Here is a 27374-nt window from a genome sequence, read left to right on the forward strand (position 1 = left end):
TTCCTGCTGCCATTTAGTTAAAGCCCACATAAGCATCTCATCCCCATTACCTGTATCATGCAGGGCCCGTCTGTCTGCATGGAAGGATACAGGGAACTGGCTGGTGTTGGTGATTTTGACAATGTGAGTTCGAATGTTACCAAGAATGATGTAGCCAAAGTCCAAGATGTATTCAGGCAGCTGAGCTCTGAAAGGGTTAACGAGAGCTCAGTTTCAGTCACAGCCTCGTGCTCAGCTGAGCTGCATTTTCAGAGAGGAGCAAGTCCCGTGGTTATAGCACCATTCACTGCTTTGAAAATTCAGCCCTAAGTGCCTAACCCCAGGTCTAAATTCCCAATGATGTGTCATTAACAGCTTGTCTACATGGGCAGCAGTGCATGATTTCGAAAGTACACCAATGTGTTGCATGCTAACTGGCCCATGTGGAGCCTGCTGGCGTGAACTAAAAGGTCCCTAGTGCATATGAATGGAATGCTGGGTCAGCCAAAATTGCTTCAATACATTTCAGTGAAGTTTCTCTGCACTGTAACCACGTTTCACCCATGCCAACGCCCTTAGAATGCAGCACTCAGCCCCTAGATAGGAGGTGAGGCTCTTCCAAAGCAGGCCCGTTCCTCGTTGGTGCTAGGGCCGCAATTCAGGAAGGCATCACTATTCCGGAGAGCACTAAAGCATACCAGTAACCCTACGCACATGCTTAGGTGCAGGTGAAGTCAAAAGCACAAGCATGTTCCTGAATCAAGGCGTAGCCGACCAGGGGAGATGTCTTTGTCTCATTCAAGGAGGGGTAATGAGAAGACTTGTTGGTCTGTGCACCTCTGTGATCCCACCAGTAGCCAAGCTCCTTGGGCTAAGTCTTGTCCAGTTGATATCTGTGTAATTCCCAGTTCCTAAACTCAGCAGTGGAACATTTTCCTGCTGTTATGCCCAGTCTGGTCAGCTTGTCATGTGAAGCCTTCTGCTCCATGGCCCATCAGCAGCAATGGTTATTACCCAGTCTGAACTGGTTTGATGGTCTCTGCCTGACTTTAATACATTTGACTGACTCTGCTGGGCTGAGAGCTGGAGACAAAACCAGCCCAGCAACCCCAGGAAGATGGAATTGCTGAATCTTTTGCAAGGAATGCTACACATTCCAACCAGCGAGCTGCAGAGGGACCCCCAGGAGTCGGAATCGGAACCAGTCCTGAATTCCAAACTCTGGCACTGGGAGGTGCTGAGCACCCGCGGGTCCCAGCAATGTCAGTGGGAACTGAGGACACTCAGCAGCTCGCAGGAGGTGTGCAGCATCCCACAGGAACAGGCCTTGCTGAGGTGCAGAGCTATTGCCACGTGGTTCTGTGGATGCAGGCACCCTGCACAGGCCAATAGGCAACAGGCCATCACTAACTTGACAAGCTTTCGGCGAGCACGCTGGCTGAGGGTGGAGTCCTCCGTGGGATCAGAGATAATAGCTTTCTGCTGCTCCAGGGCATGTTCTTGTATGAGCAGCCGCTCCACTTCCATCTGCAGCCATGTGTCAAACTGGGGAAAGCAAAGAGAGTAGCTGGTCAGCAGAAGCCCTCTAGATCAGTGCTTCTCATAGGACCGGTAATTTTTTTTTCCCAATGTGCCAGGGACCGGTGCCATATTATTATCCTATTCGACGCTCTTATGAGGAAACTCGCTGCGGACCGGCAGCCGATGGCTTGCGGACCGGCACCGGTCCGCAGACCACCACTTTGAGAAGCACTGCTCTAGAAAGCACAAGCTCTTCCCGGAAGGCAGGCCCCCATTCTCATTGTGTGCAACCTCTGTCATCCCTTCCACAAGGCAAACACCTGTCTCACTGCTGAGTCTGGATGTAGCTCCCCACCATTCTCCCTACAAGTGTGACAGCGGTGCAGCGCAGTAGTGTAGAAACTTCGTACATCTATGGAAGGGTTTTTCTGTCGATTTAGGTAATCCCCCTCCTCAAGCAGCAGCAGGTATGTTGACGGAAGAACTCTACCATCGACCTAGCCATGTCTACACCAGAGGTTACGGTGCTTGGGGGGGTGATTTTTTTCACACCCCCAAGTGACGTAGTGAGGCTGATCTAATTTGTAAATGTTGATCTGGCTGTAGTCTACCAGCAAGCCACCTTGCCTGGAGATAGCATAAGATATCAGTCTGGTAAATGACCTGGTTTTCTGTCTGGCTAGTCAGAATTAAAAACTGAGTAGCCAGGCAAATATACAGGCCAATTACCAGACAAGACAGGAAACTTTCAATATTCCAAGCACCTGTCTGTCCCCGGTGGAGGACTGGAATGCACTAAATGGTCACTATTAAAGAGAAATGCAACAGGCCCCTACAAGGGAGGACCACTCCAATCACTGATACAGGCTGGACTGTAGTAAATCTGCTGGCAGAAGGGTGAACACCTGTCTGTCTAACACAGCTAATTGTGGGAGTACAGATTTAAGGTGTGATATGATATGATACAATGTAATGCAATTTTATGTAGGTTTTCCTACCCAGGGAACTATTTTAAATGCTCTTTGCCATCGCCATGAGTCAATACAGAATATGGACTGCAATGCATTGAAAACAGAAAGATCCAGGAACGTAATGATAATCTAGAATTCAACTGAATATCATTACAGAGACCTGAGGGAATCGAGCTACTGATGAGTGGGTATTTGTTGGAGTGGAAAGTCCCACCCAGAGTTGTTTATAACTTCACATTAACTGTTGGGGAGAGGATGAGAAAGAGAACAAACCACACATGAGAGATGTGAGTCATGTCACTTCATGCACGTCTGATGCTACCGTGATGAGCATGGTTATAAGAACATACGTAAACAAGACTCTGGAATACATTCGACTGGAGACTCAAATGGTTCAGTTCTCTACGATCAGGTGAACCTAGAAATATTGGGTCTGAGTAGGACACATAGCCCTCCCCACATCAGCAACCAGCTAAATCCCCATTACCAAACATTGACACCGCCCCAAAGGTTTACCAGCGCTTTACACCACGGAACGAAGGCATGCTCCCAGCCGGGAAGAGCCACTGCCTGAGCTAATTGAGTACAAGATACCCAAGCTAGCAGAGATCACCTGTCATACGGTACTTCCTTTCATAAGCTTCCAAATGCTACACACCAGTAGCATGCTGAGTGTTGTGCTGCACCAGGCACCTAGAGAACCAGGCACAATGTTTATGCCTTTGTCTCATCCCTCTCTTGGCTGTGCACTTCTTTGGGCTCAGCCCTGCAGTGTTTACTTGCAGCTAGTCCTACTGGAAGTCAATGGGACTACTCAGGTCAGTATGGGCTGCAGGGTCAGGCCGTGTATTATTGAGATTGTTACATTTTCTGAAGAGCATTATCTAATGCAACTACAGTAGTTACAAACTATAGGCACGTTCACCGTGGCAGGTGACTGTGGTGGTGGATAACCTACCAGGGATGCAGCTGCAGTGACACAAAGTGGATACAGGGCCAGTCACCCCGGGGAGGTGGGGGCATTAGGAGTCAGTACAGGCCAACATAAGGGTGGCTGCAGAGAGGTGTGGTCAGGGCAGCAGGAAGCACTTACAGGAAACAGCAGCCTTTCTTACCATGGTGCCAGACTGGTCCAGGGATGGCTCTGCAGCCATTGCATCTGGGTGGCCAAGTGCCTCATCTCTCTGAGTCTCTCCTTCGATTCTTTGTTCTGCCTCCTTGAGGATATTCTCATACCTTTCATTTCCTGAAGGAGGAACCAATGGGTGGTCAGGAAATAAGCACAGGTTATAGCCAGATTCTACCCCCGTTACACCCAGGAAACCTCGCTGAACCCTACCATGGCCCCCCACCTCTGAGACCCACTGAGGAAAATGCAGGGACAGTCCATACTTCCTTCCCTACAGATCAGCTCTCTCCTCCTGCAGCTCTGCCATCAGTTCTGTTCTCTCCCAATTAGGTCCAGCGCTTATGATCTTTGCTCAACCTCTGACTTTCTTCTTAAAACTCCTCCCCTGTTTCTGTCCTCCTCCCTTCCCATCTAGGAACTTGCTGGTTCCTTCATAATCAAAATAGGTACAACTGGCAAGAGCTCCTCCCCGTCTTCTCCATCCCCTTCCCCTTCTCCATCTTCCCCCCGTCTGACTCTTCTTGTCCCTGGCTCACCTGACATGGCTTCTCCCCGTACTGATTCCCCCCAGATCTACCTTGCCGACTCCATGTGTTTGCACAACAGTCATTGCCTGTCAATCTTGCTGTCCTGCCTCCAGCTCAAGCTAAGCATGACCCAGAGTGAGCCCCTCATCTTTCCTCGCAGGCTCGCTCCCTTCCTCCATTGTCCTCCCTGTCACTGAAGCAAACAACCTCAATGTCTGATCTGAGTCCTCTCTCCCCCCCACAAACCCCATTCCGGTTATTCCAAAATCCTTTCGGCTTTTCCTCTCCAGCATCGATCAAACCCGTCCTTCCCTCTGCAGCCCTGTGGTTATATCTCTTCTCCATTGCTTCGGGTCTTCTCCTGCCTTGACTAACCCCAGTCTCCTCCTCTCTGGCCCCCCACTTCCCTCCCCTTCAGCACATCCCAAATGCTACTGTGAAAAAGACCTCTCCTCACACACCATGCAGAGCATGTGCCTTCCTCTCTGAATCCCTCCACCGGTCCCATTCATCTTCCTCCTCAATACAAGTGTCTCATTCCCACTGAGCTGTACCCTTCCCTGCCCCCATTCCCTCCTACCCCACAACTCCTTGCTCACCTGGACCCTTTCTGGGCCTCTGTTGTATCACCTGGCTCTCTCAACGGTACGGTCTCTGGGGCAGAGACCACATCCTCTCCTGCATTTGCTGCCATGTCAGTGCTCAATAAATACCACATGCCGATAGCAGCAGTTGACAGGTTAAAGATTTCGTTAACAATCCCGAACCAATAGACTAGGTGGGGCCAAACAACCTGACTAGTGCTAGGATTGAGCTTGCTAAGTTTCTCCGATGGAGCTGCCTGCCATAGCAGGGAGTGGACTCCATGACCCAGGAGGTCCCTGCCAGTCCTATGGTTCCCAGAACCTACATGTTCTTTGGAAGTACGTGGGATGGTGCCCTATGAATGCGAGGCAAGGAAGTACTGAAGAGAGCCTTCAGCGAGTGTCTGGAACTGAGCAGAAGAGGGAGCGGTGGGCAGGGTGTCCCTACCTTTGATGTTTCTGGGCAGATCCAGGCAGATCCTGGGGAAGGTTCCCTCTCCTTTCAAGGTGATGCTCTCTGGCTCCAGGTGGGCCACCTGTATCTGGAAGGTCTGTTGGAAGACCTCAGGCACGCCAGGCAGGTAATAGACCTTCAGCACTTGTTCTTTTTTGGATTCAATGTAACCCTGCAGCAGGAGGGAGACAGGCAGGACATGGTACCGGGCAGAGAGTTCACTGAACACATGGGGATGCTGCCAAGCGCTGGGGTGGGGGCAAGAGGTGAGGAAGGGAGGGCATCGAGCTGAAGCAAACAGAATGAGTGAAGTTGCTCTCACTGGATTCAAGCGACGTGTTGTAGCTTCCATACACCCAAAGGCACTCATCAGCTCAAGCCTCTGTGTCAGAAGACACGGTGAGGCTAACCCCGTCAGACCAGTACTAATGCAGGCCTGGAGGTGCCCTGGGTGCCTTCAGGGTGCACTGCTGGCTGATTCGGCCCCAGTTGTGGCTCAGAGAGGGGACAGACTATGCCCAACCAGCTCCACAGCCCCAATTTACCCCACTCCCTTTCAGGCAGCTTGCACCCAAGAGGCTAACAGCCAACAGGGATCAGGCCCTGTGCCCCCACCCTCATCCACATTGCACAGGGCTGTGAGTGGGGGAAGAGAGGCTGCCTGTGCCCTTCACACTTGGTCATCCAAGCAGGCCCAGAGCTAGGTGCTAGGCTTGGGAAAGTCTTTTCTAGGAAAATACTTCATTCCTGCTGGCAAAGGGGAAGTGTTTTCATTCGCCTGCATGGAATCCTGGGTGTGGCAAACCACTGCAGTAGCTGGGCACATCCAGTAGGTTGCTGGGCCGGAATTGTGCAGGGTGCACATTTCAACACAGCAACTTACTGGAGAAGCTCACCCAGGGCAGCGAGAGGAAGGGGGGGCCGAGTGGCTAAGTTGCTAGCCTGGACTGGGGAAACCCAGGTTCCATTCCTTTCTCCCTTACTAACTTCCTGTGTGACCTTGTGCCAATCAGTGAAGGTATGTCTGTCTTCACAGCAGCTGGGAGCTATAATTCCCAATGACAAATAGCAGCGTGGCCCTGGTGGCCCAGGCTAGCCACCCACGTATGGAGCCGGAAGTGTTGAACGTGGGTGGCAAGCCCATGCTGCTGCAGCCAGGCTGTTATTTTTAGGCACTAGGGGATTACACTTCCCAGCGGCTGTGTCGATGTTCCCTTAGTCTCTCTGTGCTGCAGGTCCCCATCTGTCAGACAACGGGGCAAAGAGCACTTCCCTGCCTCACCAGGGTGCTGTGAGAATAACGACATGACGCTCAGATACGAGCGCTATGTAAGTACAGGTGACAAAGCGTGGCGTCACCTAGAACGTACTGTCCCTGCCAAACCCCAAACCCCGTTCCCTAACATGGAGCTTTTATTGTACCTCCCCCACCCCCCGGTCCACCAGTTAACATCCAGGGCCCGACTGTCACTAACGAGAGGCCCATTTGCACAACCACCACTGCCTGCACACTTACAGCCTGTGCGTGAGTAAATCAGGCATGACGCCTGTGCTCTTGACTAGACAAGGGATGGCTAGCAAGGACTCTGGCCATCACTTTAGGAACACAAGGGCCTGAATGTGTGGGGAAGTTTTGCTTGAGTTGGCCCAGAAGGGAAAAATAACTCTGGACACCCATAGCGCAGAGTGATGTCCTTGGTTTCTGTAATGGCAAAGGGCAGAATTAAGGTCACTGATCTTCACTACCCCATAGCAGCAGACATCACATGATCCACTCCTCCCAATAGCACCGAGGGGGAAGGACCACGAGAGACAGAAATGAGAAAGGACCAGGGCCGGTGCTACCATTAAGGCAAACTAGGCGGTTGCCTAGGGCGCCAAGATTTGGGGGCGCCAAAAAGTGGTGCCCCCAATTTTTTTTTACAGCGTTCCTGGGCTGGGCTGCCGGCGGCGCGCTGACACGTGCGGCTCAGACTCCCTCTCCCAGCGCAGCGGCCGCTCCACTTCTCCCGCCTCCCAGGCTTGCGGCGCCAATCAGCTGTTTGGCGCCGCAAGCCTGGGACGGGAGGAGAATTAGAGTGGGGGCGGCGTGCTTGGGGAGGAGGCGGAGCAGAGGTGAGCTGGGGTGGGGAGCTGCTGCATGGCTCCCCCGGGGGGGGGAGCTGCCGCGGGGGGGGGGCGGTGCCTCAGGGCGGGGGGGAGCTGCCGCAGGGCTGGGGGGGGGCGCGCAAGGTGGAAGTTTCGCTTAGGGCGCGAAACTTCCTTGCACCGGCCCTGGAAAGGACACATCCAGTGGTGAGCTGGAGCCGGTTCCCACCGGTTCGCAGGAACCGGTTGTTAAATTTAGAAGCCCTTTTAGAACCGGTTGTTCTGGGACAACTGGTTCTAAAAGGGCTTTTAAATTTAACAAAAGCTCGGGCAGCTGTCCACCCCGTCCCCGGCCCCAGCTCACTTCCCCCTCCTCCCCTGAACGCTCCTCCTCCCTTCCCCTCCCCCTCCCCTGCTTCCCGCGAATCAGATGTTCGCGGAAAGCCTGAAACAAGCAGCAGGCAGGTAAGCTGGGACGGGGGGGGCGCTCCAGGGAGGCGAGGCGAGGCGCGGCGCGGCCCAGCCCGGCTCCAGCCGAGCGGCTCCCTCCGGCCCGGCCCCCTGGCCCTGGCCTGGCCCCCACCGAGCGCCCCAGCCCGGTCCCAGCCCTGGCCCGGCTCGGGCCCTGCGGCGCCAGTCCTGGTCAAGCAGCTCCGGCCCGGCCCGGGCCCCCCAGTCCCGGTCCTGGCCGAGCGGCTCCGGCCCGGCCCGGCTCGGGCCCCGCAGCACTGGCACCGGTCCCGGTCCCGGCCGAGTGGCTTCGGCACGGCACGGCTCAGGCCCCGCAGCGCCGGCCCCGGTCCCAGCCAAGCAGCTCCGGCCCGGCCCGGCTCAGGCCCCGCGGCGCCGGTCCCAGTCCTGGCCGAGCGGAGCCGGTCCCGGCCCCGGCCCTGGCCGATCGGCCCCGGCCCCGGCCCTAGCCGAGCAGACCCAGACCCGGACCCGGCCGAGCGGCTCCAGGCAGCGCAGTAAGGGGGCAGGGAGGGGGTGTTGGAAGAGGGCAAGGGAGTTCGGGGGCTTGTGGGGGGGGGTGGATAGGGGTCGGGGCGGTCAGAGGGCAGGGAACAGGGGTATTGAACGAGGGCAGTCAGGAAGGAGCAGGGGTTGGATGGGGCGGTGGGGGGCAGTCGGGGACAGAGAGAAGGGGTGGTTGGATGGGGCAGAGGCCCCGGGGGGCCATCAGGAATGCGAGGAGGGGTTGGATGGGGCGGCAGGGGGCAGTCAGGGGACAGGGAAGGGGGGTGGATGGGGCAGGGGTCCCGGGGGGGGCCCTCAAGGAACATGGGGGGTTGGATGGGGCAGGAGTCGGGGGGGGGCACGACCCCCTCGTGGGGTGAGGAGGGAACCTGTTGTTCATATTTTGGCAGCTCATCACTGGACACATTGGCTCTGGGGTAGGACATTCAATGGACTTAGGCAGCACAAACGGGGCAACTCTAGAGAAATGTGCTGGGATATGCTGAGAGAGAGGCTGAAGTGCTTAGGAAAGTGTTAAGTGCCTGAAGGGATCAGGGCCGGCTCCAGGCACCAGCCCACCAAGCTTGTGCTTGGGGCGGCACCTGGAGGGGGGCGGCGCAGCGCTCCGGCCGCCGGGGAGAGCGGGGCCACGGCCAGGCTCGCCGCCCTCCCCCCGGCGCTCTGGCCGCCCTCCCCCCTGGCGCCCTCCCCCCGGCTGGGCTCGCCGCCCTCTCGCCACCCTGCCGCCGGGGGGAGAGCCGAGCTCTGGCCGCCGGGGGGAGAGCCGAGCCCCGGCTGGGGCTCGCCGCCCTGCCCCCGGCGCTCTGGCCGCCCTCCCCCCCGGCACCCTCCCCCCGGCCGCCGGGGGGAGAGCGGAGCCCCCGCCGGGGCTCACCGCCCTCCCCCCGGGGCTCCGGCCGCCCTCCCCCCCCGCCTGGGGCGGCAAAAAAGCCAGAGCCGGCCCTGGAAGGGATGCTGGTATCTCTCCAGTGGGCTGCATGGTGTGCTTTGTTATTATTTGTATTACAGTAGGGCCAACAGTAATACAAGCAATTGAGATCACAGCCCCATGGAGCAGGTGCGATATACTTAGGTCTACACTGGGGAGGGGGAGGGGGGGATTGATCCAAGATACGCAACTTTAGCTACGCGAATAGCATAGCTGAAGTCGAAGTATCTTGGATCGAATTACCTGGGGTCCAGACGGCGCGGGATCGACGGCCGCGGCTCCCCCGTCGACTGCGCTACCGCCACTCGCTCTGGTGGAGTTCCGGAGTCGACGGTGAGCGCGTTCGGGGATCAATATATCGAGTCTTAACGAGACGCGATATATCAATCCCGGATAAATCGATTGCTACCCGCCGATACGGGTAGTGAAGACGTACCCACAGAATGCTACCCGATACGGCGGGTAGTGAAGACGTACCCACAGAATGAGAGACAGTCCCTTCCCCAGAGAGCTTATAGTCCAAATAGACAAGGCAGACAATGTGTGGAAGGGGAAACTGAGGCACAGAGAGGGGACGTGACTAGCCAAGGTCACACAGCAGGTCAGTGGCAGAGCCAAGAGCAGAACCCAAAACTCCTGAATCCCCAGCCAGTGCCCCATCCCTATAACACACTGCATCCCCGAGAGATGCATACTTTTTAGACAGCTAAGGGTAGTTTGGGGCCAGGAAGTAGCATTATTGGAGAAATGGGCTAAGGCTTAGATTTGTGAACGTATACAGGTGTTGCTGCATTCAGTGTTGCAACAGCTAACTCAATTAGGAGCCTAAATTTCATTTTCAAAAGGAATTTAGGCACTTAGGAGCCAAAACCCCATTGACGGTTGATGGGATTTAACCCCATTGACAGTTGATGGGATTTAACGCCTACGTGGGTAAATCGCTTTTGAAAATGAGACTAAGGCTCCTACATCAGTGAGGCACTGCAACGCAGAGCGCAGCAACCCCAGAGTACCTTTAAAAATCTGAACCCAAAGGACAGATCTGCAGCTGGTGTCTAGAAGTTACATGGACATTTACTTAAACTAAAGGATGGCGAAGGGAGGAATACAAGAGAGTCCACTTCAGAGACCAAGGGAATTTTCTTACCAGCAAAATACAAGAGCCAGTGGGGAAAAGGGAGGAGCAAATGGAAATGAAAAGCTAACTGTGTTTTGTACAGATCCCATCCCTGGAGCACACACAACCGGAGGGCCATATTGGATGCAAACACCCTAGGCATGTATATAATTCTAAATGCAGAGGCCCCTGTGCTGCAGGATCATGAAGCTGGACTGGAAAGGAGACAGCTCTATCAGCCGGGATAGCAAAACACAGGCAAGTCCATGGCTCTTCTCTCGCGAATTCCAGTCCCTCTGTTGGGGATGTGTGGGGGGGTCACCCAGCAGAGCAGTGTGATTGAGCAGAGCCAGTGTGCACTCCAGCATGGGCACCGGGTCCTTCATTAACTCGCTCCGACGTGTCACGGTCATAACAGGTCAGCAGTAGCCAGTGGACATCGTGTGGTTAGCGCTGACAAGGCAGCACCTCGGAGAGTCCTGCAGAACAGCAGGTAAGAGAAGGCACTGGCTTCCAGAGGTGGCTCTGAAGGTGAGCTGTCCAGCCGCAGGGCTGGTAGGTGCTGTAGCCTTTAGAACTCACCTACGGCCAACATCTATGAGAAAACCAGGGGATCTCCCCAATGTGGGGGATCCTCTTTTTGCTGCTGTGCTCCTCCCTGCCTAGCCCCCAGCACCAACCGCCAGCTTTCTTTGGCTCCCCGTGCACGGATAACCCTGGTCAGGGGGCAGGGGAGCGTATATAGCAGGTGGCAATGCTGCTCTGAGCAGCAGGAAACTTCTGCAGGTTCTCTCGGCTGCTGCTCTGCAGGATTGATTGGCAGCCTTCCATGCAGAGTGGCTATTCCCTGGCTCTGGTAGCCCCAGACCTGGAGCCCCACTCAGGCAGGGTCTGTCAGACAAAGGTACTGGCACCTGTGCAATAGGGAAGGTGCCGCTTTCCCTCCTGTGTCACCCCTCTGTCTCATTCCAACGGAATTTCCTCAGCTTTGCTCCCCACAGTGCTGTATTGGGGGGCAGAATCTTTGTTCAACAGAGCAATCAGCCAGCATGCTCACTGGGCACAGCGCAGTGGAAATCCCTGGGGAACACAAGCTCAGCACGTGGTAAAAAGCCAGCCAGACCAGGTCCTCGGCTGTGTTAGCAGAGGGGCAGCAGCCGTTACAAAGCACTCAGCCCCCATCCAGAATCCCGGGCAGTCCTGCTTGCTGTACCTCAGGCAAGAGATCACAGTCTCAGAGAGGCTGCAGCAGAGGGCATCAGAGACTCATCTATGCGAGGATACCAGGCTTCATGAAAGTTATGCGGAAATATTAGAGCCATTTGGCTTCCTCTCCTTGGGAAAGAGGAGACTTGAAAGGAGCAATAAGCACTGCTGTGGCAATAAATGGCTGGTTGTAAGGTTTACAGCTCTCTGTGTCTCCAGTGATTTCTTCCTCAAACTGCTACTCCCAAGGATGTAACAGGTACATTAGCCACACTGCTGAGGGGACGTCACTGCAGCACGAGGGGCAGGCGGTGGCTTTCCCAGACCTATACAGAGGCAGTGAGATGGGGCTTCTCCTTCCATTTGGGGCTGAGCAATCTGCTTAATGGCATGGACTGGTTCCCCCGCTGCATCGGTCCCGCTTTGTGGGCAGGTGAACAGGAGAGAGGGATTGGCTCCAACTCCTCCTGGCCCCCCTCTAGCTTTATTCTTTAATGGTTAATAATTGTATTGGTTGCCAACAGATACTAATGTAATGAGCTGGAGGAACAGGGGTCTAGTCTAGTCTAGTTACTGCTAAGGAAAAGAAAAGGCTAAGCTAGTTCTATGGGCGACACCCCCTAACATCCTGCTGCCCAGAGCCCAGAGACTGCTCTGGTGGGGGCCTGTTGCAGAGTCATGGGAACAGGGGAAGGCCTTCCAGCCCCCAGCCCAGCCCATCCAGCAGCACAAGGACCATCAGGACCTCAGGCAGTACTTTGCGCTAAGGAGAATAAACACAAGCTGCATGCAAAGCCCATCAAAGCAGAGAACACAAGCGAGTGCAGAGGCACGCAGGTTTGTGTCGAGTGGAGGTGACTCAGAGGTCTGGGGAGAAAGCAGGAGTGTGAGAGAAAGAGAAACTGAGCAACAGAGACACACTGGGCTTTCCTCACTCCTGAGATCTTCTCTGAGCCCATAAAAACAGCAAGGACTGTTCCTAAACGAAATGTGCCAGTACAAGTATACTCCTGAGCACTTGAAAGAGACACGCCAGCACGCTCGTGCTGAAGGAGTGGGTGGATAAGCTGGCATCTGTGATTGGGCAGGTGGGGAAGGAGTATATCTTACTGGGCTCAGACCAGGCTCTGAGATTGGCTGGGCTGGGCTGGGCAATGTGACCCAGGTTCTGCTGGGAAGAAAAAAGAATCTGTGCAATCCAGTTCCATCGTCAGCACAAACCCAAAGCTCCCAGCAGCCACGGCTCAAAGCGTGGCCAAAGCACTTGAGCTGCCTGCAGCTGGTCGTTTGATGGGGGAGCCTCCTGCCACTCGGAGTCTATTAAGGAGCACGTCCATTTGACCTTCACTAGCTCCCAGCAGCTATAACCTTCCATCATCTCCCCTGCTGGATTTACATCCTCATCCTCTGGCAACACAGCTAGACAATCGCCCTTGCTGTGCCAAGGAGGGGGCTTCCCTTAGGAATGGCGATCAGCCCAGTCGCCAGCACTGGTGGGGCCTCTGGCGGGCAGTGCCAGGATTTTAACTCTAGCCCCTCAGGGCTCCATCCATCTGTCACAATACTCACAGTGGCAGGCAGGATCAGTGGCACTCCTGGCGGAGGGGTGTCGGCGGAGGCCTGGCTCGTGTTCAGTACCATGTACCCAAATCCAACCTTCCCGCTATTGCATAGCGTGATTTCAGCTTCAATGACTTGGTCAAATAGCTGAGGGGAAACGAGCGGAACAGGAGAGTCAATACCAAGGCTTCTTTTCAGATTCGCTTCCCACGTACTCATAACACACAGACAAGGGGACATTCAAGGAAAGCAAGAGACAGGAAACAGTCTTCCAAACGTGTCGCTGTGGTCACAAGCTCAGTAGGACTCCAGCAGGACTGGATATTCTGTAAGAACATGCAGATTTACGAGAGAAAGGATTTAAATAGCAATCAGGAACCAAGGAGGAGTTTTGGAGGGGATGTAAATCCCCCTGGCTTCAGGGCGTAAATCAGCCTCTAATTGATGGGGGTATTTCCTGGGGGACGTTTGTCCCATAACTACCTGCTTCAGGGTCCTGCACCTTCCTCCGAGGCCTCTGAGCCAATGTCAGAGACAGGACACTGGCCTGGGCGGCCCTGGGTCTAATCCAGCCTGGCAACTCCTATCTGGTAAGCAGGAGAAGCTGTGAATGAGCACAGAGATACCTGGGAGCTCCCCCTCAGCTCCGCAAAGCACGAACATCTCCTGTTCCTTGCTGCCATTTTCCAAATGTGCCTCTTCTGGGAAAGCTAAGATAGGTGAGATGATATCTGTTATTGAACCAACTGCTGTCGAAAGCTTGTCCTGTCCACCACCAGCAGTTAATCCAATAAAAGATTGATTCACCCATCTTTGTCTCTCTCATAACCTGAGACCAACACGGCTACAACACTTCAAACAATTTATTTTGGAAGATAGTGCTGTATTTCGGACTCCCTGGGTCAAACCGATCCCGGGGGTAACTCCCCTGAGGTCAAAGGAGATAGATCGGGGCAGATTTGTCCCATTCCAGTGATAGCATAATCCAACGTATGTGATGTTAGTTGACATTATTATTTTAATAACGAATGAATGTATCATTCATCCTCAGGGAAAGCATCCAGAACACTGGATTCTGCCCAACACTGCTTGGATGAACCTGGAGGATGTATACAGGAAAATGCTCCTATGCCCAAGTATTTTTGGAACCTGCAGTGGTAGGAAAAGGAATACAATAAGCGCATTAACATCTAAAGAGATTAGATAATAATCTCTTTGGTCTTTTTTAGTTGGTTTAAGTGAAACAGTGGTTCTCTGAGTTTTGATTCTGATGTCTGAGTCTCACACCATTTGGTCTACAATTACTGGGTTCTAGTTAAATACACTATTCATGGTGAAAAGGCAACACAGAAAACTGAATGACTGGTTAAAGGAAAGGAGCTCAATTCATCTGTGGTGCTTTACTACATGGATGGAACTGCCCCACTGCCTTTAATTTGTTTTCAGGCATTTGCAGAAGTAGAGGCAAAGATCAAACCAAATGTCACTAATTACTAAGTGCTCTCCTACAGACTCTGAAGGCATGTCATGTGTCTCCCAACTCCCCCTCCTCTGTCTCTTTCTCTACATGGTCAAGGAGGCTGGTCTCTAAGTAACCGAAAACCTCAGATTTCCCATATCTCACTGTTATTGGGGCTGCCATGTTTTCTAACGAACAGCTCCCTCCATGGGCAGGATGAATCTGAAAACTAACACAGATCCTTCAAAGGTTTATTTTTCCTTCATTAATGTGCAGGTTCATTAAAATCCCCTTACACCATAGTACATTCGTGCTGCTTCCTACTTTACCAGCAGAGGTATACCTTGTACAGGACTGATCATGGCATGAAACTGATTGACCTTTACCAGTGCGGCTGGAGTTAATCGATAGAATCATTTTTCCTACAAGCAACAGCAATCTTACTTCCACTGCTTCCCTTCTACTAAGCCCAAGAACAGTAGATACCAAAAAGATGCAGGGCTGAAGAGGTTATGCTGCCCACAAGAGAGAGATTGTGGGGATACAGGCAATACCAGATTTACAACGGCGCCAGTGGGGCCACTGCGCCGGGCCCATGCTCCAAAGGGGCCCCGGCCCAGCCTCTCTTCTCCCGGAAGCTTGCTGCTGCTGTGCCTGGGGCTCTGTCCTGATGTTGCAGGGCAGCCGGCAGCAAAGCTCCCCCTCCCCCAGCACGTTGTGTACTCGCCCCTCCTCCTCTCACTGGGTACGTCTTCACTACCCGCCGCATCGGCGGGTAGCAATCGATTTATCCGGGATCGATAGATCGCGTCTCGTTAAGACGCGATCTATCGATCCCCGAACGCGCTCACCGTCGACTCCGGAACTCCACCAGAGCGAGCGGCGGTAGCGCAGTCGACGGGGGAGCCGCGGCCGTCGATCCCGCGCCGTCTGGACCCCAGGTAATTCGATCCAAGATACTTCGACTTCAGCTACGCTATTCGCGTAGCTGAAGTTGTGTATCTTGGATCGATCCCCCCCAGTGTAGACCAGCCCACTCTCTCGCCCTGCTCCGGATCAGCTGTTTGTGGGGGGAGAGAGCAGCAGCCACGCAGCCTGGACACTGGGCAGGGTGAGTCTGCTTCTCTGGAAGGAAGCGATTTTTTTACAGGCTGCCTCCCAGATCTTCCTCCCCGTCCTCCTCCCGCTGCGCCCCCTGCCCGGCCCGGGGCCCCCTCCTCCCCTCAGTTCCCCCCTCCCACTTCCCCACTCCTTGCCCCGGTGCCCCGTCCTAGCTCCAACTCCTAACGGGGGCGAGGGACCTTGCACAGCAGCACCTGTGTCCTTCCTCCCAGATCCAGCCTGGGCTAGAGTAGCAGCCACGCTGTCCCTCCGAGTCCTGGGAGCATCGGGCGGCTTAACACTAGTGAGGGAAATGCCCCTTCCAGCAGCTGCTGTCCCCTGAAGTGTGCAGGCATTGAGGGTCAGGGGGGCCTTAACACTGCACCCCCACCTTTACTCATCCCCCACCACTATAAGGGGGAGAGCGGTGAAGAGCTATTGCATCACCAGCACTCACAAGGGGAGAAACACTAAATAAATACTAAATAATAATAAAGAACTAAAACACTAAAAGGCCAAAGAAATGCCTGTCCTTGACAGCAGCACAACCTCACTCCTTACCCCTCCCATGGGATACAAAAGAGGTGGGACGAAGATCCCAGACCCAAAATGGAACATGACCCTAAGTTGTAAGGGATGGGACTGTGGAAGTGCATTGCAGATATATTTGGGCCTGCTAAGGAGGAGGAGGGGGGAATGGGAAATGAGAATAGGAAATAGGGAATGGGGAGGGAATAGGAAATGGGGACACGGGCAAGGCTCTGTGGCATCAGAGATGGGAAGGGGGACACAGGTTAATTTTTCTATCTACCCAATGGGACTCAGTGCTCAGTCCAGAAGATACCATCAGAGATGCCTAGTTTTGCAGTTCTCAAACTGTGGATTTGTGTCTCCAGAGGTAACATGCTTGTTAACAGCAAAAATGTTTTTAATAAATAAATAATGTTTAGAGGTGAGAAATAACAGACCTCAACTCTATTGTCCCTCTGCAAATTTGTGTACACAGGGTCAACCCCTTACCTCTCTTTAAAAGTGAAAAGTTTCAAAAAGTTCAATGAATAAAAGATTGTTGGGGGCAGAATAGATCTGGACAAGGAAAAGTCTGGAGATAAATGTGAGAAGTGAGGGACATTTTTTGGTTGTTAAAATATTATGTTTGCTGTTGAAGGGAAAAAGTCCAGAATACTTAACATTGTTGTTTTAGTTAAATAAAACAATTTAAATGTCTGTCTGGTGATGTTCTCCGCCTAATACAGCATGGCAAGAAAATCCTCCAAATATTAATGATTAACCTGTTGAATTGGAGATAGTTCACCTCCCAATGACTTCATAAATATCTGCTTCAATTATCTTTGGTAAATGAAATAACCAAACAATCATTCATTTTCTGATATAGCTATAAAACTCATTGGAAAAGTTTTCAAAATAAATCACGGTTTAAAAATGTATAGTGTGTACCTTCTAAAAATGAAACCTAAATCTATCTCTGAGTTGTGAAGAATATGTTTTAAGGTTGTAACAACCAACAAGAACGGACTTTTATGTAGAAACCCATCATTAAATCGAGTCTTCCTAACTAGTGATTTAAATCATGATTTAAATCAAATCCACCCTGCCCGCTGTGCTCTTGCCCCTGTCCTCTTCATTCCCCAGGGGGCCCACAAATATGTTTGGCACCGGGCCCACAAAAAATTAATCCGGCCCTGGATACAGGTGTATATCATGCAGAGGAGGTTCTGCTGACAGCGAGAGAGGGGCTGTGAGGGGCCGTATAACGGTATCCAGAGACGGGGCACCCTGTCAGAAGGGAACATATGACAGCACGGGATGATGGCACATCCGGCCAGTTGAATGGAAGTTGGTGGCTCTGAAACTCAGGCCTCTCCTGTGTTTTACCTGCAGCCCATAGTCAATCTCCTTTATGTCAAAGGCATAACTGATGAGTGAAGCCTCTCCGCTCAGCATGATCTCATAGGTAGGGCCTCCCTCGACTTTGCACAGCGCCTTGGCCCGGGCAGTGATGTCGGCGTGGCCATAAAAGGTGAACGAGACCTGCTGACTCTCGCTGGGTTGGAGCATTCCATAGAGGGGCAAGATGTCAAACACCTGGTGGAGGGAGGATGGGGGGGGAGAGGGCGGAGCAAGGCAGACATGACACAGTTAAACATTTCAGAGTGCAGAAATCAATGGATAGCAACTTCAGAAGAGCTTCATCCTGTCAAATGCCCTGGCATTTTCCTCTGCACAGCAGTTGTTTGGAGCAAGGCACAGACGATACTGGCTCCTCCAGTGGGGGCAGGCACAAATGGAATGTTTCTAATCTCCGGCTTACAACCTCCCTGATCTAAACTGAAGGGGCATAGGGGATACGTAGTCTCCATGGTCACTAAGGCAGCATTCGTGCGGTCTTGGGTGGCAGGAGGTCCTCTCAGGTGAGGTTCCTCTTCATTGGAATTCCCAGCCCTTGAAGGGCCTTCAGACAAAGAGTCAGCAGAGCCCACAGGGACTCAGTTCGGCTTACTCCCAACACGCTTGATTTTGTTCCTGTGCTGTGTGCTAAGGCAAACCACTGCCAGAATTGTTGTTATTAACCAATTAATTAGTGAAGGGATGAGTATTGAAGTCTTTACACTCTATCCAGGCAAAGCTTTTATTGAAATCAGTGAAAGTGAAGTCAATGGGAGTTTTCCCTCAGAAAGGTGTTACTGCTCTTCAGAAGAAAGGTTCTAAAAGATACATAGACTTTAAGGTCCATGAGACTTAGAACCAGTTAACACATGTTGCAATGATGGCAGCATCATACAGCGTGTGGTATAGGACATTTTGTGGGGCTGCTACAGGGGTGTCCCTGGGAATGATCCTTAGAAGTGAGGCAAGAGACAAGGGAGTGAGAGAACAGTCTTAAATCCAGTGAATCTCCTACTTACTTCTTCCACCCCTGTTGCAAGAAGGTCTTCCGACTCCACAAACCACAGTGATTCCTTGAGCTCCGCCGGGCTCTGAGTCAGAGAAATGCCTTCCACCTCATCGGCACCCACCATTAGCATCTAGGAAACAAGCAGCACAAGTTAGGGCAGTGGTTCTCAACCAGGTGAACGTGTACCCAGAGCTCTTCCAGGGGGTACATCAACTCATCTAGATATTTGCCTAGTTTTACAACAGGCTACATAAGAAGCACTAGTGAAGTCAGTACAAACTAAAATGTCATACAATGACTTGTTTATACTGCTCTATATACTATACACTGAACTGTATGGGTCACCTGTGCAACCACACCAACGAAGCAGGCAATGCTGAATACATGACAATATTTATATTCCAATTGATTTATTTTATAATTCTATGGTGTCATAAACATACAGCTAAGGGTAGCATAAAATCCCTCTTTACCCTGTAAAGGGTTAATTCCTCTTTCACCTGTAAAGGGTTAAGAAGTTCAGATAACCTGGGTGGCACCTGACCAAAAGGACCAATAAGGGGAGAAGATACTTTCAAATCTGTGGGGGAAGGTTTTTTGTCTGTGTCTCCTAGAGTCAACAAGGAAACAGGGCAGGGAAAATACATCTCCCTAAGCCATATCTGAACTAAGCATCTAGTCTTGCAAAAATAGTAAGTAATAGCAAAAAATGTGTTAGATTACTTTTTGTTTTAGCTTGTAAATTTTCCCTGTGCTAAGAGGGAGGTTTATCCCTGTTTTTGTAACTTTGAAGTTTTGCCTAGAGGGGAAATCTTCTGTGTGTTTGAGTCTTTTGTTATTCTGTAAAGTACTTACCATCCTGATTTTACCGAGGTGATTCTTTTACCTTTTCTTTAATTAAAATTCTTCTTTTAAGAACCCAATTGATTTTTCATTGTTCTTAAAATCCAAGGGTTCGGGTCTGTGTTCACCTGTACCAATTGGTGAGGATATTATTCTCAAGCCTTCCCCAGGAAAGGGGGGTGCAGGGCTTGGGGGAATAGGACTCCAAGTGGTCCTTTCCCCTGATTCTGTCTAAATCACTTGGTGGTGGCAGCATACTGTTCAAGGCAAGGTGGAATTTGTGCCTTGGGAAAGTTTTTAACCTAAGCTGGTAAAATAAGCTTAGAGGGTCTTTCATGTGGGTCCCCACATCTGTACCCCAAAGTTCAGAGTGGGGAAGGAACCCTAATGTATGGTCAAAATGAGAAAGTCAGCAATTTGTTAGTAATAGTGTGCTGTGACACTTTTTGTATTTTTATGCCTGATTTTGTGAGCAAGTAGTTTTTAAGTGGGGTGAAACTTGGGGTGCACAAGACAAATCAGACTCCTGGAAGGGGTACAATTGTCTGGAAAGGTTGAGAGCCACTGAGCTAGGGCAAGCAAACTGCCACTCCCAATCTTGAGCCCACCCCTTCCTTTTCACAACGAACACTGCAGCCATGTTGCTCCTGGCTGGGTCAGTCTCTGAACATAGCACGCCTGCTGCATACATTATTGTATTGCACATACATAGGTACATCTCATCAAAAGCCAAAGGCCCAGACCCAAGTTCAGAAAAGTGTGGGCACACAATTGATGTGCAAATGAAGCAAGAGGCGTAGTTAGGTCCATACTTAGCTACTAATATATGCATTTACCTGGTTCACCTGTGCAACTGTAACCCACACACCTCCTGGGTGTGGTGGTCTGTCCCATCTAGTGGCACTTAGAGAGAGAGAGATAAAATGTGTCTGCTCTACAGCCTTAGCTAAGAGCCCGTTGGCTTTTAGCTCATGCACTAAGCTCCAGAGGTCCCCAGTTCAATCCTGCCCGCCAATGACAGGGGTCTGTCGGCGTTACACAACCACAGCAACCAAGCAGACAATGTTGAATACACTACAGGCCTGTATTTGAAAACGCGGCTCACAATGTATTTATGGTCACTGAGCACCATTTTTCCCAGTCAAGAGAAAATTTCCAGAGTGAATATTCCATTATGATAGTTAAATTCTTAACAGTGACCACCTGGTGACCCTGAACTAGAACGTACTGCAAACTTAACTTTGCCACCTCTTGAATTCTGTGTGTTTCACAACGTCATAATGGTACTACCCAGCTCTTCTCCACTATTTTTCATCAGTCAACCTCAAAACAAAGGAAGCCAGTAGCACTACCCCCATTTTACAGGTGGGGAAACTGAGGCACAAGAGGGGAAATGACTTGCCCAAGGTCACCCAGCAGGCCAGTGGCACAGCTGGGAATAGAACACAGGTCTCCTAAATACTGCCTTCCTTTCATCTTAATGTTCCATTAACATATTCTTTTCAGTGGGATACAGAACTAGGAGGCAATTCTGATAAACATTAACATCAATGTCTAAAGAAGCAAGGCTAACCGCTAAAGGTCAGAGAACTGAAGAGAATTTTCAAAGCCATGCATAAGAATTTAGCAAATGGCAGACTTTGTGCCTTTCTCTCCAAAGCATCATTTCACACAAGTACCTGTTGACTTTCCTTGTCACCATCCCCCATGGATTAAGAGATACAGGAAGAAGGTAGCAACTACATGAGTAGGCAGTTCTAGCTGGGTCTGAGCAGGTGTGGGGTGTTGGTAGGTCAGTCCTCAGTGTAGATTGCATTAGAAAAGACTAGGAAGTTAGAAGCTACTTGTGTAAATTAGGGAGCGAGTCAGTAACTGCTTTTGAAGTTAGTATGTAAACACAGGCCTAGCCTGGTGCTGGGTGAGAATTAGGTCAGTGGAGAAGAGAGGTGTGATTTTTCAAAGTGCTTAGTGTCGGCCTAATTTAGCTCCCGTTAAAGTTAATGGGAGTTTTACTACCAGAGACGCTGTGAAGAGCAGAGTTAGAGCGATGCAGTGAGTGTTTGAAAATCCCACCCGAGATGTATGACCTACCAAGTCAGCAGGCAATTGGGAAGGTTTAAAGGTAGGGAAGGTGACTAGTCTGATTCTGCTGGAGTGAGCAGGTCAAGCAGGTGAATGACTTGGACTTCATGGGATCCAGGCAATAGGGCTAGAGGAATTGCTACCTTTATTTCTGAGGAATCATTTCTGTCCAGCGGCTCTTTGCATTGGGTCTCCTCTTCACTCGTCCCATTGACATGTTTCTCCACATCCATCTCTCTGGAGTTTCTGGGGAAACATACGGAGAGAAAAGGAATAAGTCACCAGAGCTTTACCAAGTGTCCAATAGATGTTTATCTCCTGCAGCCCGCACTAGTGGGAAATCAAACTGGGAAGCGCACAAGTCCCACTGGGTTGCTGGGAAAGGCCATCTGTGACCGCCAGATCCTCTCGGACGGCCCTGACAGCTCCCAGACGGGACGGCTGTGGTGGAATGGGTCCCCTACAGAAAGCTCTGTCAGAATCCGACTCTTGAGGCTGACGATTTCTGTACAAACCTCACAGAGATGTTGCTGTCACTTTGTTCTGAGGCTGCTTGGGTCTCCTGCTGAGTTTTCTGCTCATTTGTTGGTTCGGGTTCAATGTTAGACTTACGTCCTCCAGGGCTGAACCTTGAAAATGAAATTAGGTTTAAACATGAGCATGCTGTGAAAATGCCTGCACCCGAGGGGGGACATATTGATTTGAAATTCCCAGAGCTACCCCATCCATCCTCTCCATGCAACCGCTCCCGAGCTTGGCAGGGTGAGGTCCCAGGATGGCTGCTGATGTCTCTATTGGTACATCTGCCTGGCAATCAGGAGGCATGATTGCTGCATACGTAGGCATATTACAGCTATCCTTGTCTGAGCTAGCTGGCTAAAAACCGCCGTGTAGCTGTGGTAGCCTGGGCTAGCTACTCGAGTACAATCCCACCCCGGACCCGGGGACACACTCGGACAGCTAGCCCATGCTACCATGGCAACAGTACTATTTTCACTGAGCTCCTTTGATCAATGCTCGCTCAGGTGTGCCTATGAATACTGTCCGGATTGCAGTGCAGACGTACCCTATGCATGAAACTGCTCAACTGTCACTGCTCCCAGCTGCTGCGGGAACTGAGTATGAGTAGCTAATGGACAACACTGAGTATTTCAGGCTGTAAAGAGGAGGGCAGGTCATGCTGCACCTCACAGAGAGACCACTTTCCATGCAGATACAGTGTGGCCGTGTATTGGGGCAGCTGCTCCATTCTGGTGTGGAAGGGGTTAAAGCAAGCCAGCGAGGCTGCGCAGCGCCACAGCCAATCCTGGAAGGGCCTATTGGGAGCCAATCAAGTGGTGACTTAAAAGCAGCCAATCATGGCCAGACTGGGCCCTATAAGAAGGCTGCAGGGCGGAGAGGAGCTCAGTCTCTCCCTGGAGGGCAAAGGGAGAAGAACTGGCTCTTAGAGAAGCACCTAAGATAGAGCTGGGTTGGGCAGGGCAGGGTCAGCAGAGGATGGGAGAGCTCTGGGTTGACGACTGCCAGACTGGGGCCCTTACACAAAGGGGCAGAGAAGGTGATGGGGAAGTGGCCCAGGGAAGTAGGTAGTAGAGGAGAGTTGGAGGAGTAAGTGGCTGCGGCTAGAGGGTCCCTGGGTCGGGGCCTGGAGTGGGGGGCCTGGCCTCCCCGCTTTCCCCCCAACTTGCCAGTGATGAGAGTGGCTAAGCCAGACTGCAGTTTGCCCTTGGAGGAAGGGGCTAGACTGAGGACTGCAGTGAGCCACTGAGGTGAGTGATAGATCCAGAAGCTGCTGGTCCCTGGAAGGGGGGAGAGCCAGCGGAGCGGGCGCAGCCGGAGGGCAGTGTCCAGAAGCAGACGCCGTGGTCTGGGAGTGACGTGGGTCTGACTGTGAGGACAGTGGAGACCACGAGAGTAACGGTGAGCGAGACACCACTAGCGAAGGCGTACTGCTGAAAGAGCTAATTCCCAAACCAACCAGCAGGAGGTGCCACTGTGGTGAGTCTGCACCCCGTTACAGGCCGATGTTGGTGTCTTTGCATTTCATTGGAGCAAAGAACTAAGGGGGAAAGATACTGATGTACTGATACAAGGAGTAATGATCTCAAGTTGCAGTGGGGGAGGTCTAGGTTGGATATTAGGAAAAACTTTTTCACTAGGAGGGTGGTGAAGCACTGGAATGGGTTACCTAGGGAGGTGGTGGAATCTCCGTCCTTAGAGGTTTTTAAGGTCAGGCTTGACAAAGCCCTGGCTGGGATGATTTAGTTGGGGATTGGTCCTGCTTTGAGCAGGGGTTGAACTACATGACCTCCTGAGGTCCCTTCCAACCCTGATATTCTACGATTCTATTGCGGGGCAGTGAGGTGTTGGGAAAAGAGAGGAAGAGGGCACGTTAAAGATTTGATTCTCTTGCCTCACCAAAAAAAAGGCTACGCTGAAAAATGAGAGGCAGTGCATTTTCTGTGCAATGAAACTATACCTGTGGAAGAAAGAGGTGTGTGTGTGTGTGTCATTACAAAGGGGTCACCTTCTAGCTAGAGCATTGCATCCCAATGAACACTACATCCAGAGCCTTAAAACCAGTCACTCACCCAAATCACACATGTGCATCACAGCTAAATCTCTACGTGGCAAGGCTAAGCACGTCTAAGGATCTTAGTGGTATTGCACCGCAGTCTATTTATAAATAGCTCCAATTAGTAACATCCACTTGCTGTAACTTTCTTCTATTTGGAGGCCAGTGGCCTTTGAAAGGGTGAGAATTTCTTTCTGACTGCATCTACACTAGACTTTTATCCCTGAAATGCCCATTGTAGCTGCCACAGGTACAGGTCCCCGGGTAGTAGCAATGATCTGAACTCTAATGTAGACATACCACTGGCACCAATGGCCTTCCAACCACATCACCTAGCGCTGCTCAGAGCACGTGTAGACAGTTGAAAAAGAGCAGCATCCCACCGAGCCTTGTTTACACTACAGCAAACCACCACTGTGCTATATCTGCCGTAGTGATGATGGGAAATTCCCTGGGGGGGAATCTAATGTTAGCAAAGGCCTCCGAGCACAAGGGAAAACAAATCAAGTGCTTCCAGTGACAGCTTTACAACTACATATGCTGCTGACTGGCATAAGTGAGGCGCAAACATAGCAGCAGCAATACGAAGTGACTTTGAGAGTAAGCTTTGGTCCTTCTAGGTTAATATCCACAAATCCCTTACAGACGCCCCCCGGGTTACGCAAACCCGACTTATGCAAATCCGCATTTACGGAAAAAGTTCCGTAAGCTAGAAATAGGAGGTGGGGTTTTTCTTTTTCTTTTTTTTGCGTAACGGTCGGGTATACGTTTCCAACTTACGCAAAATTCGAGTTACACAAGGCGTTCCAGAACGGAATGCTTGCGTAAGTCGGGGAGCGTCTGTATTTGACTGTATTTGTAATCTTAGGTGCCTGCGTCACTCTTGAAAACGGAATTTAGGGCTAAATTTCAAAAAGATGCAGATAGACACCCAGAGGGATTTATTCCTTAGGTGCCTCAATAACTTTGAAAATCTGGCCCCAGGAGCGTAGGTCCCATAGACTCTCAATGACATTTAGGCTCCTAAGTGCCTAAGTCACTTTTGAAAATGAGATTTCATCTCCTAAATCACTTAGGTACTTTTGAAACTTTGACCCTTCATCAGCTAGTCAATGCTTGGCATTTGCTAGTCGAGCTTTGTGCCTCGTTCCCAAAGTTGCATGGTGCTGTTTCCGTTTCCTCATTGGCTGATGCGTCCTTTGCAAGTCACTTACATTTCCACCTGAAACAAGTTTCATTTTGCCATAAAATGATCTTTTATTCCCTTAACTAACTGAATCTTGGCTACAGGCTTGAAATCAGAAAAATTTTGGCAGAGGGGCAAAGTTGTGTTAGCATATAGAACATTATATGTGATTAAATGATATCCCACAAAAAGTTGGGGCGAGGGAGAAGTGGAGCATATAGACAAAAAATTGGGGACAGTGGGGCAAACCAAGGTCGGGGGGGGGGGGAAAACTGCACCTCTTAATCCATAGCAAATGATGCCCCTGCCTGAAATGTGCTTCTGATGAACACTTCTAATCTCAACATTTCGCTCATATGAACTCTCATGAGAGGAGAACAAAAAGTGTGAACATTTCTGAACTGCAATCCAGAGGGCCCAGAAATGACTGTGAATCCTTCCCCTCCCCATGTACTCAGCTAGGGTCTCAACTCTTCTTGGTTCCACTGATTTCATTCATTGATTTCCATGGAAGTGAGGAGCCTAAATGCCTTTGAGGGTCTGGGCCTAGGCCAGAACATTTTGGCCATCCCTTTTGGTTATACCCACACTGCTAGCTATACTGCCTCCTAACGAAAAGCCTCTTGTGATAAATACTGCAGTTAATAGCAACTCACGAGAAGAGTAAAGCCCCCGAGATGGAAAATCTATAGTCACTTATTAAATTATGCCCAGGTTTATAGAACAGCTTAAGGCAACTTCATTGGACCACAGAGCCTAGATAATAACAATATCGTTCATCCTAAAGTGGAAGCCCTCTGGGATGCCACGCTGGAAGATAATGACTGGGAGCTTCTGCTAAGGAGAAGCACAAAACCACTAAGACTTTTACCAGAGGGAAAAAAATGAATAACAAGAAGTGAAACACTTAAAATATGGGAGTGAGATCATCCTCAGGGAACTGACAGGGGCCATAGGAAAGCTTATTACTCACAGTTAAGACAATAAACTCCATAGGGTTGAAACAAAAGGCAATTGCTGTTTTAGAAAAGTAAAAGGGATGGGAGGGGATACAAGATGGAGACAATACCGGAATGAAATTCCAGAATCCTCAATCAGTCCATAGGCAACTCTCTCACTGATATTAATGGGAGTTTTGTCTAAGTAGGAACTTCAGGAAATGGCCCAAAAAAGAGAGGAGGAAGTGGGGAACGGCTTAACAATGGCTCATCTCCTCCAAACTCCATCAGAGTTGGTTTCATGGAGGCATCCCCTAAGCTCCTCATCTGCTCTTTCCCCTTATTTCCCTTTGTGCCTCACGCCTTCAATTGTCCAGCATCATACTGATCAATCGTCCTTCCAGAGCAGGGCTGGAGAAGAGCAGAGGAGAGGAAGGCTGGTCCAGAGGCTAATGTGCTAGCCTGGGATTCCAGCCACCCAGAGTCAAGTTCCTACTCTGCCAGAGACCTTGGGCAAATAGATTAGGGTACACTGCACTCAGGCGGTGTGATTGAAGCATGTGTAGATACACCTGAGTTAGCTGGAGTACCAACAGCAATGAAGCAATGGTAGCACACAAATATGTCAAATGAAAGAGAGGCCCATCCAATTACATCATGTAATGGCAGACAGCTAAAAAGTGACAAGTTTTAAAAGTGCTTATATACAAATGCTAGAAGTCTAAATAATAGGATGAGTGAAACAAGAGTCCCTCGTAGTAAATGAGGATATTGATATAATAGGCATCACAGAAACTTGGTGGAATGAGGATAATCAATGGGACACAGTAATACCAGGGTACAAAATATATCAGAAGGACAGAACAGGTCGTTTTGGGGCGGGAATGGCACTATATGTGAAAGAAAGCCTAGAATCAAAAGAAGTAAACATTTTAAATGAACCAAAGTGTTCCATAGAATCTCTATGGATAGTAATTCCATGCTCTAATAATAAGAATATATCAGTAGGGATATATTACCGACCACCTGACCAGGATGGTGATAGTGACTGTGAAATGCTCAGGGAGATTAGAGAGGCTATAAAAATAAAAAACTCAATAATAATGGGGGATTTCAACTATCCCCATATTGACTGGGTACATGTCACCTCAGGACAGGATGCAGAGATAAAGTTTCTTGACACCTTTAAATGACTGCTTCTTGGAGCAGCTAGTCCTGGAACCCACCAGAT

The 27374-nt window shown here is 50.9% G+C and overlaps 1 protein-coding gene across 1 annotated transcript in view; it reads right to left on the reverse strand.

The window, feature by feature from the left end:
• HYDIN (HYDIN axonemal central pair apparatus protein) overlaps positions 1-27374 on the reverse strand; it is a 383856-nt gene that overhangs the window by 140335 nt on the left and 216147 nt on the right. Inside the window, 8 exon segments of the mRNA XM_065416810.1 lie at positions 51-187; positions 1391-1524; positions 3587-3717; positions 5160-5337; positions 13052-13189; positions 17499-17708; positions 18530-18649; positions 21588-21690. Of these exon segments, the coding sequence (XP_065272882.1) occupies positions 51-187; positions 1391-1524; positions 3587-3717; positions 5160-5337; positions 13052-13189; positions 17499-17708; positions 18530-18649; positions 21588-21690 (1151 nt within the window).

The sequence above is a fragment of the Emys orbicularis genome, chromosome 14, assembly GCF_028017835.1.
Source record: "Emys orbicularis isolate rEmyOrb1 chromosome 14, rEmyOrb1.hap1, whole genome shotgun sequence".
Classification (NCBI taxonomy): Eukaryota; Metazoa; Chordata; order Testudines; family Emydidae; genus Emys; species Emys orbicularis.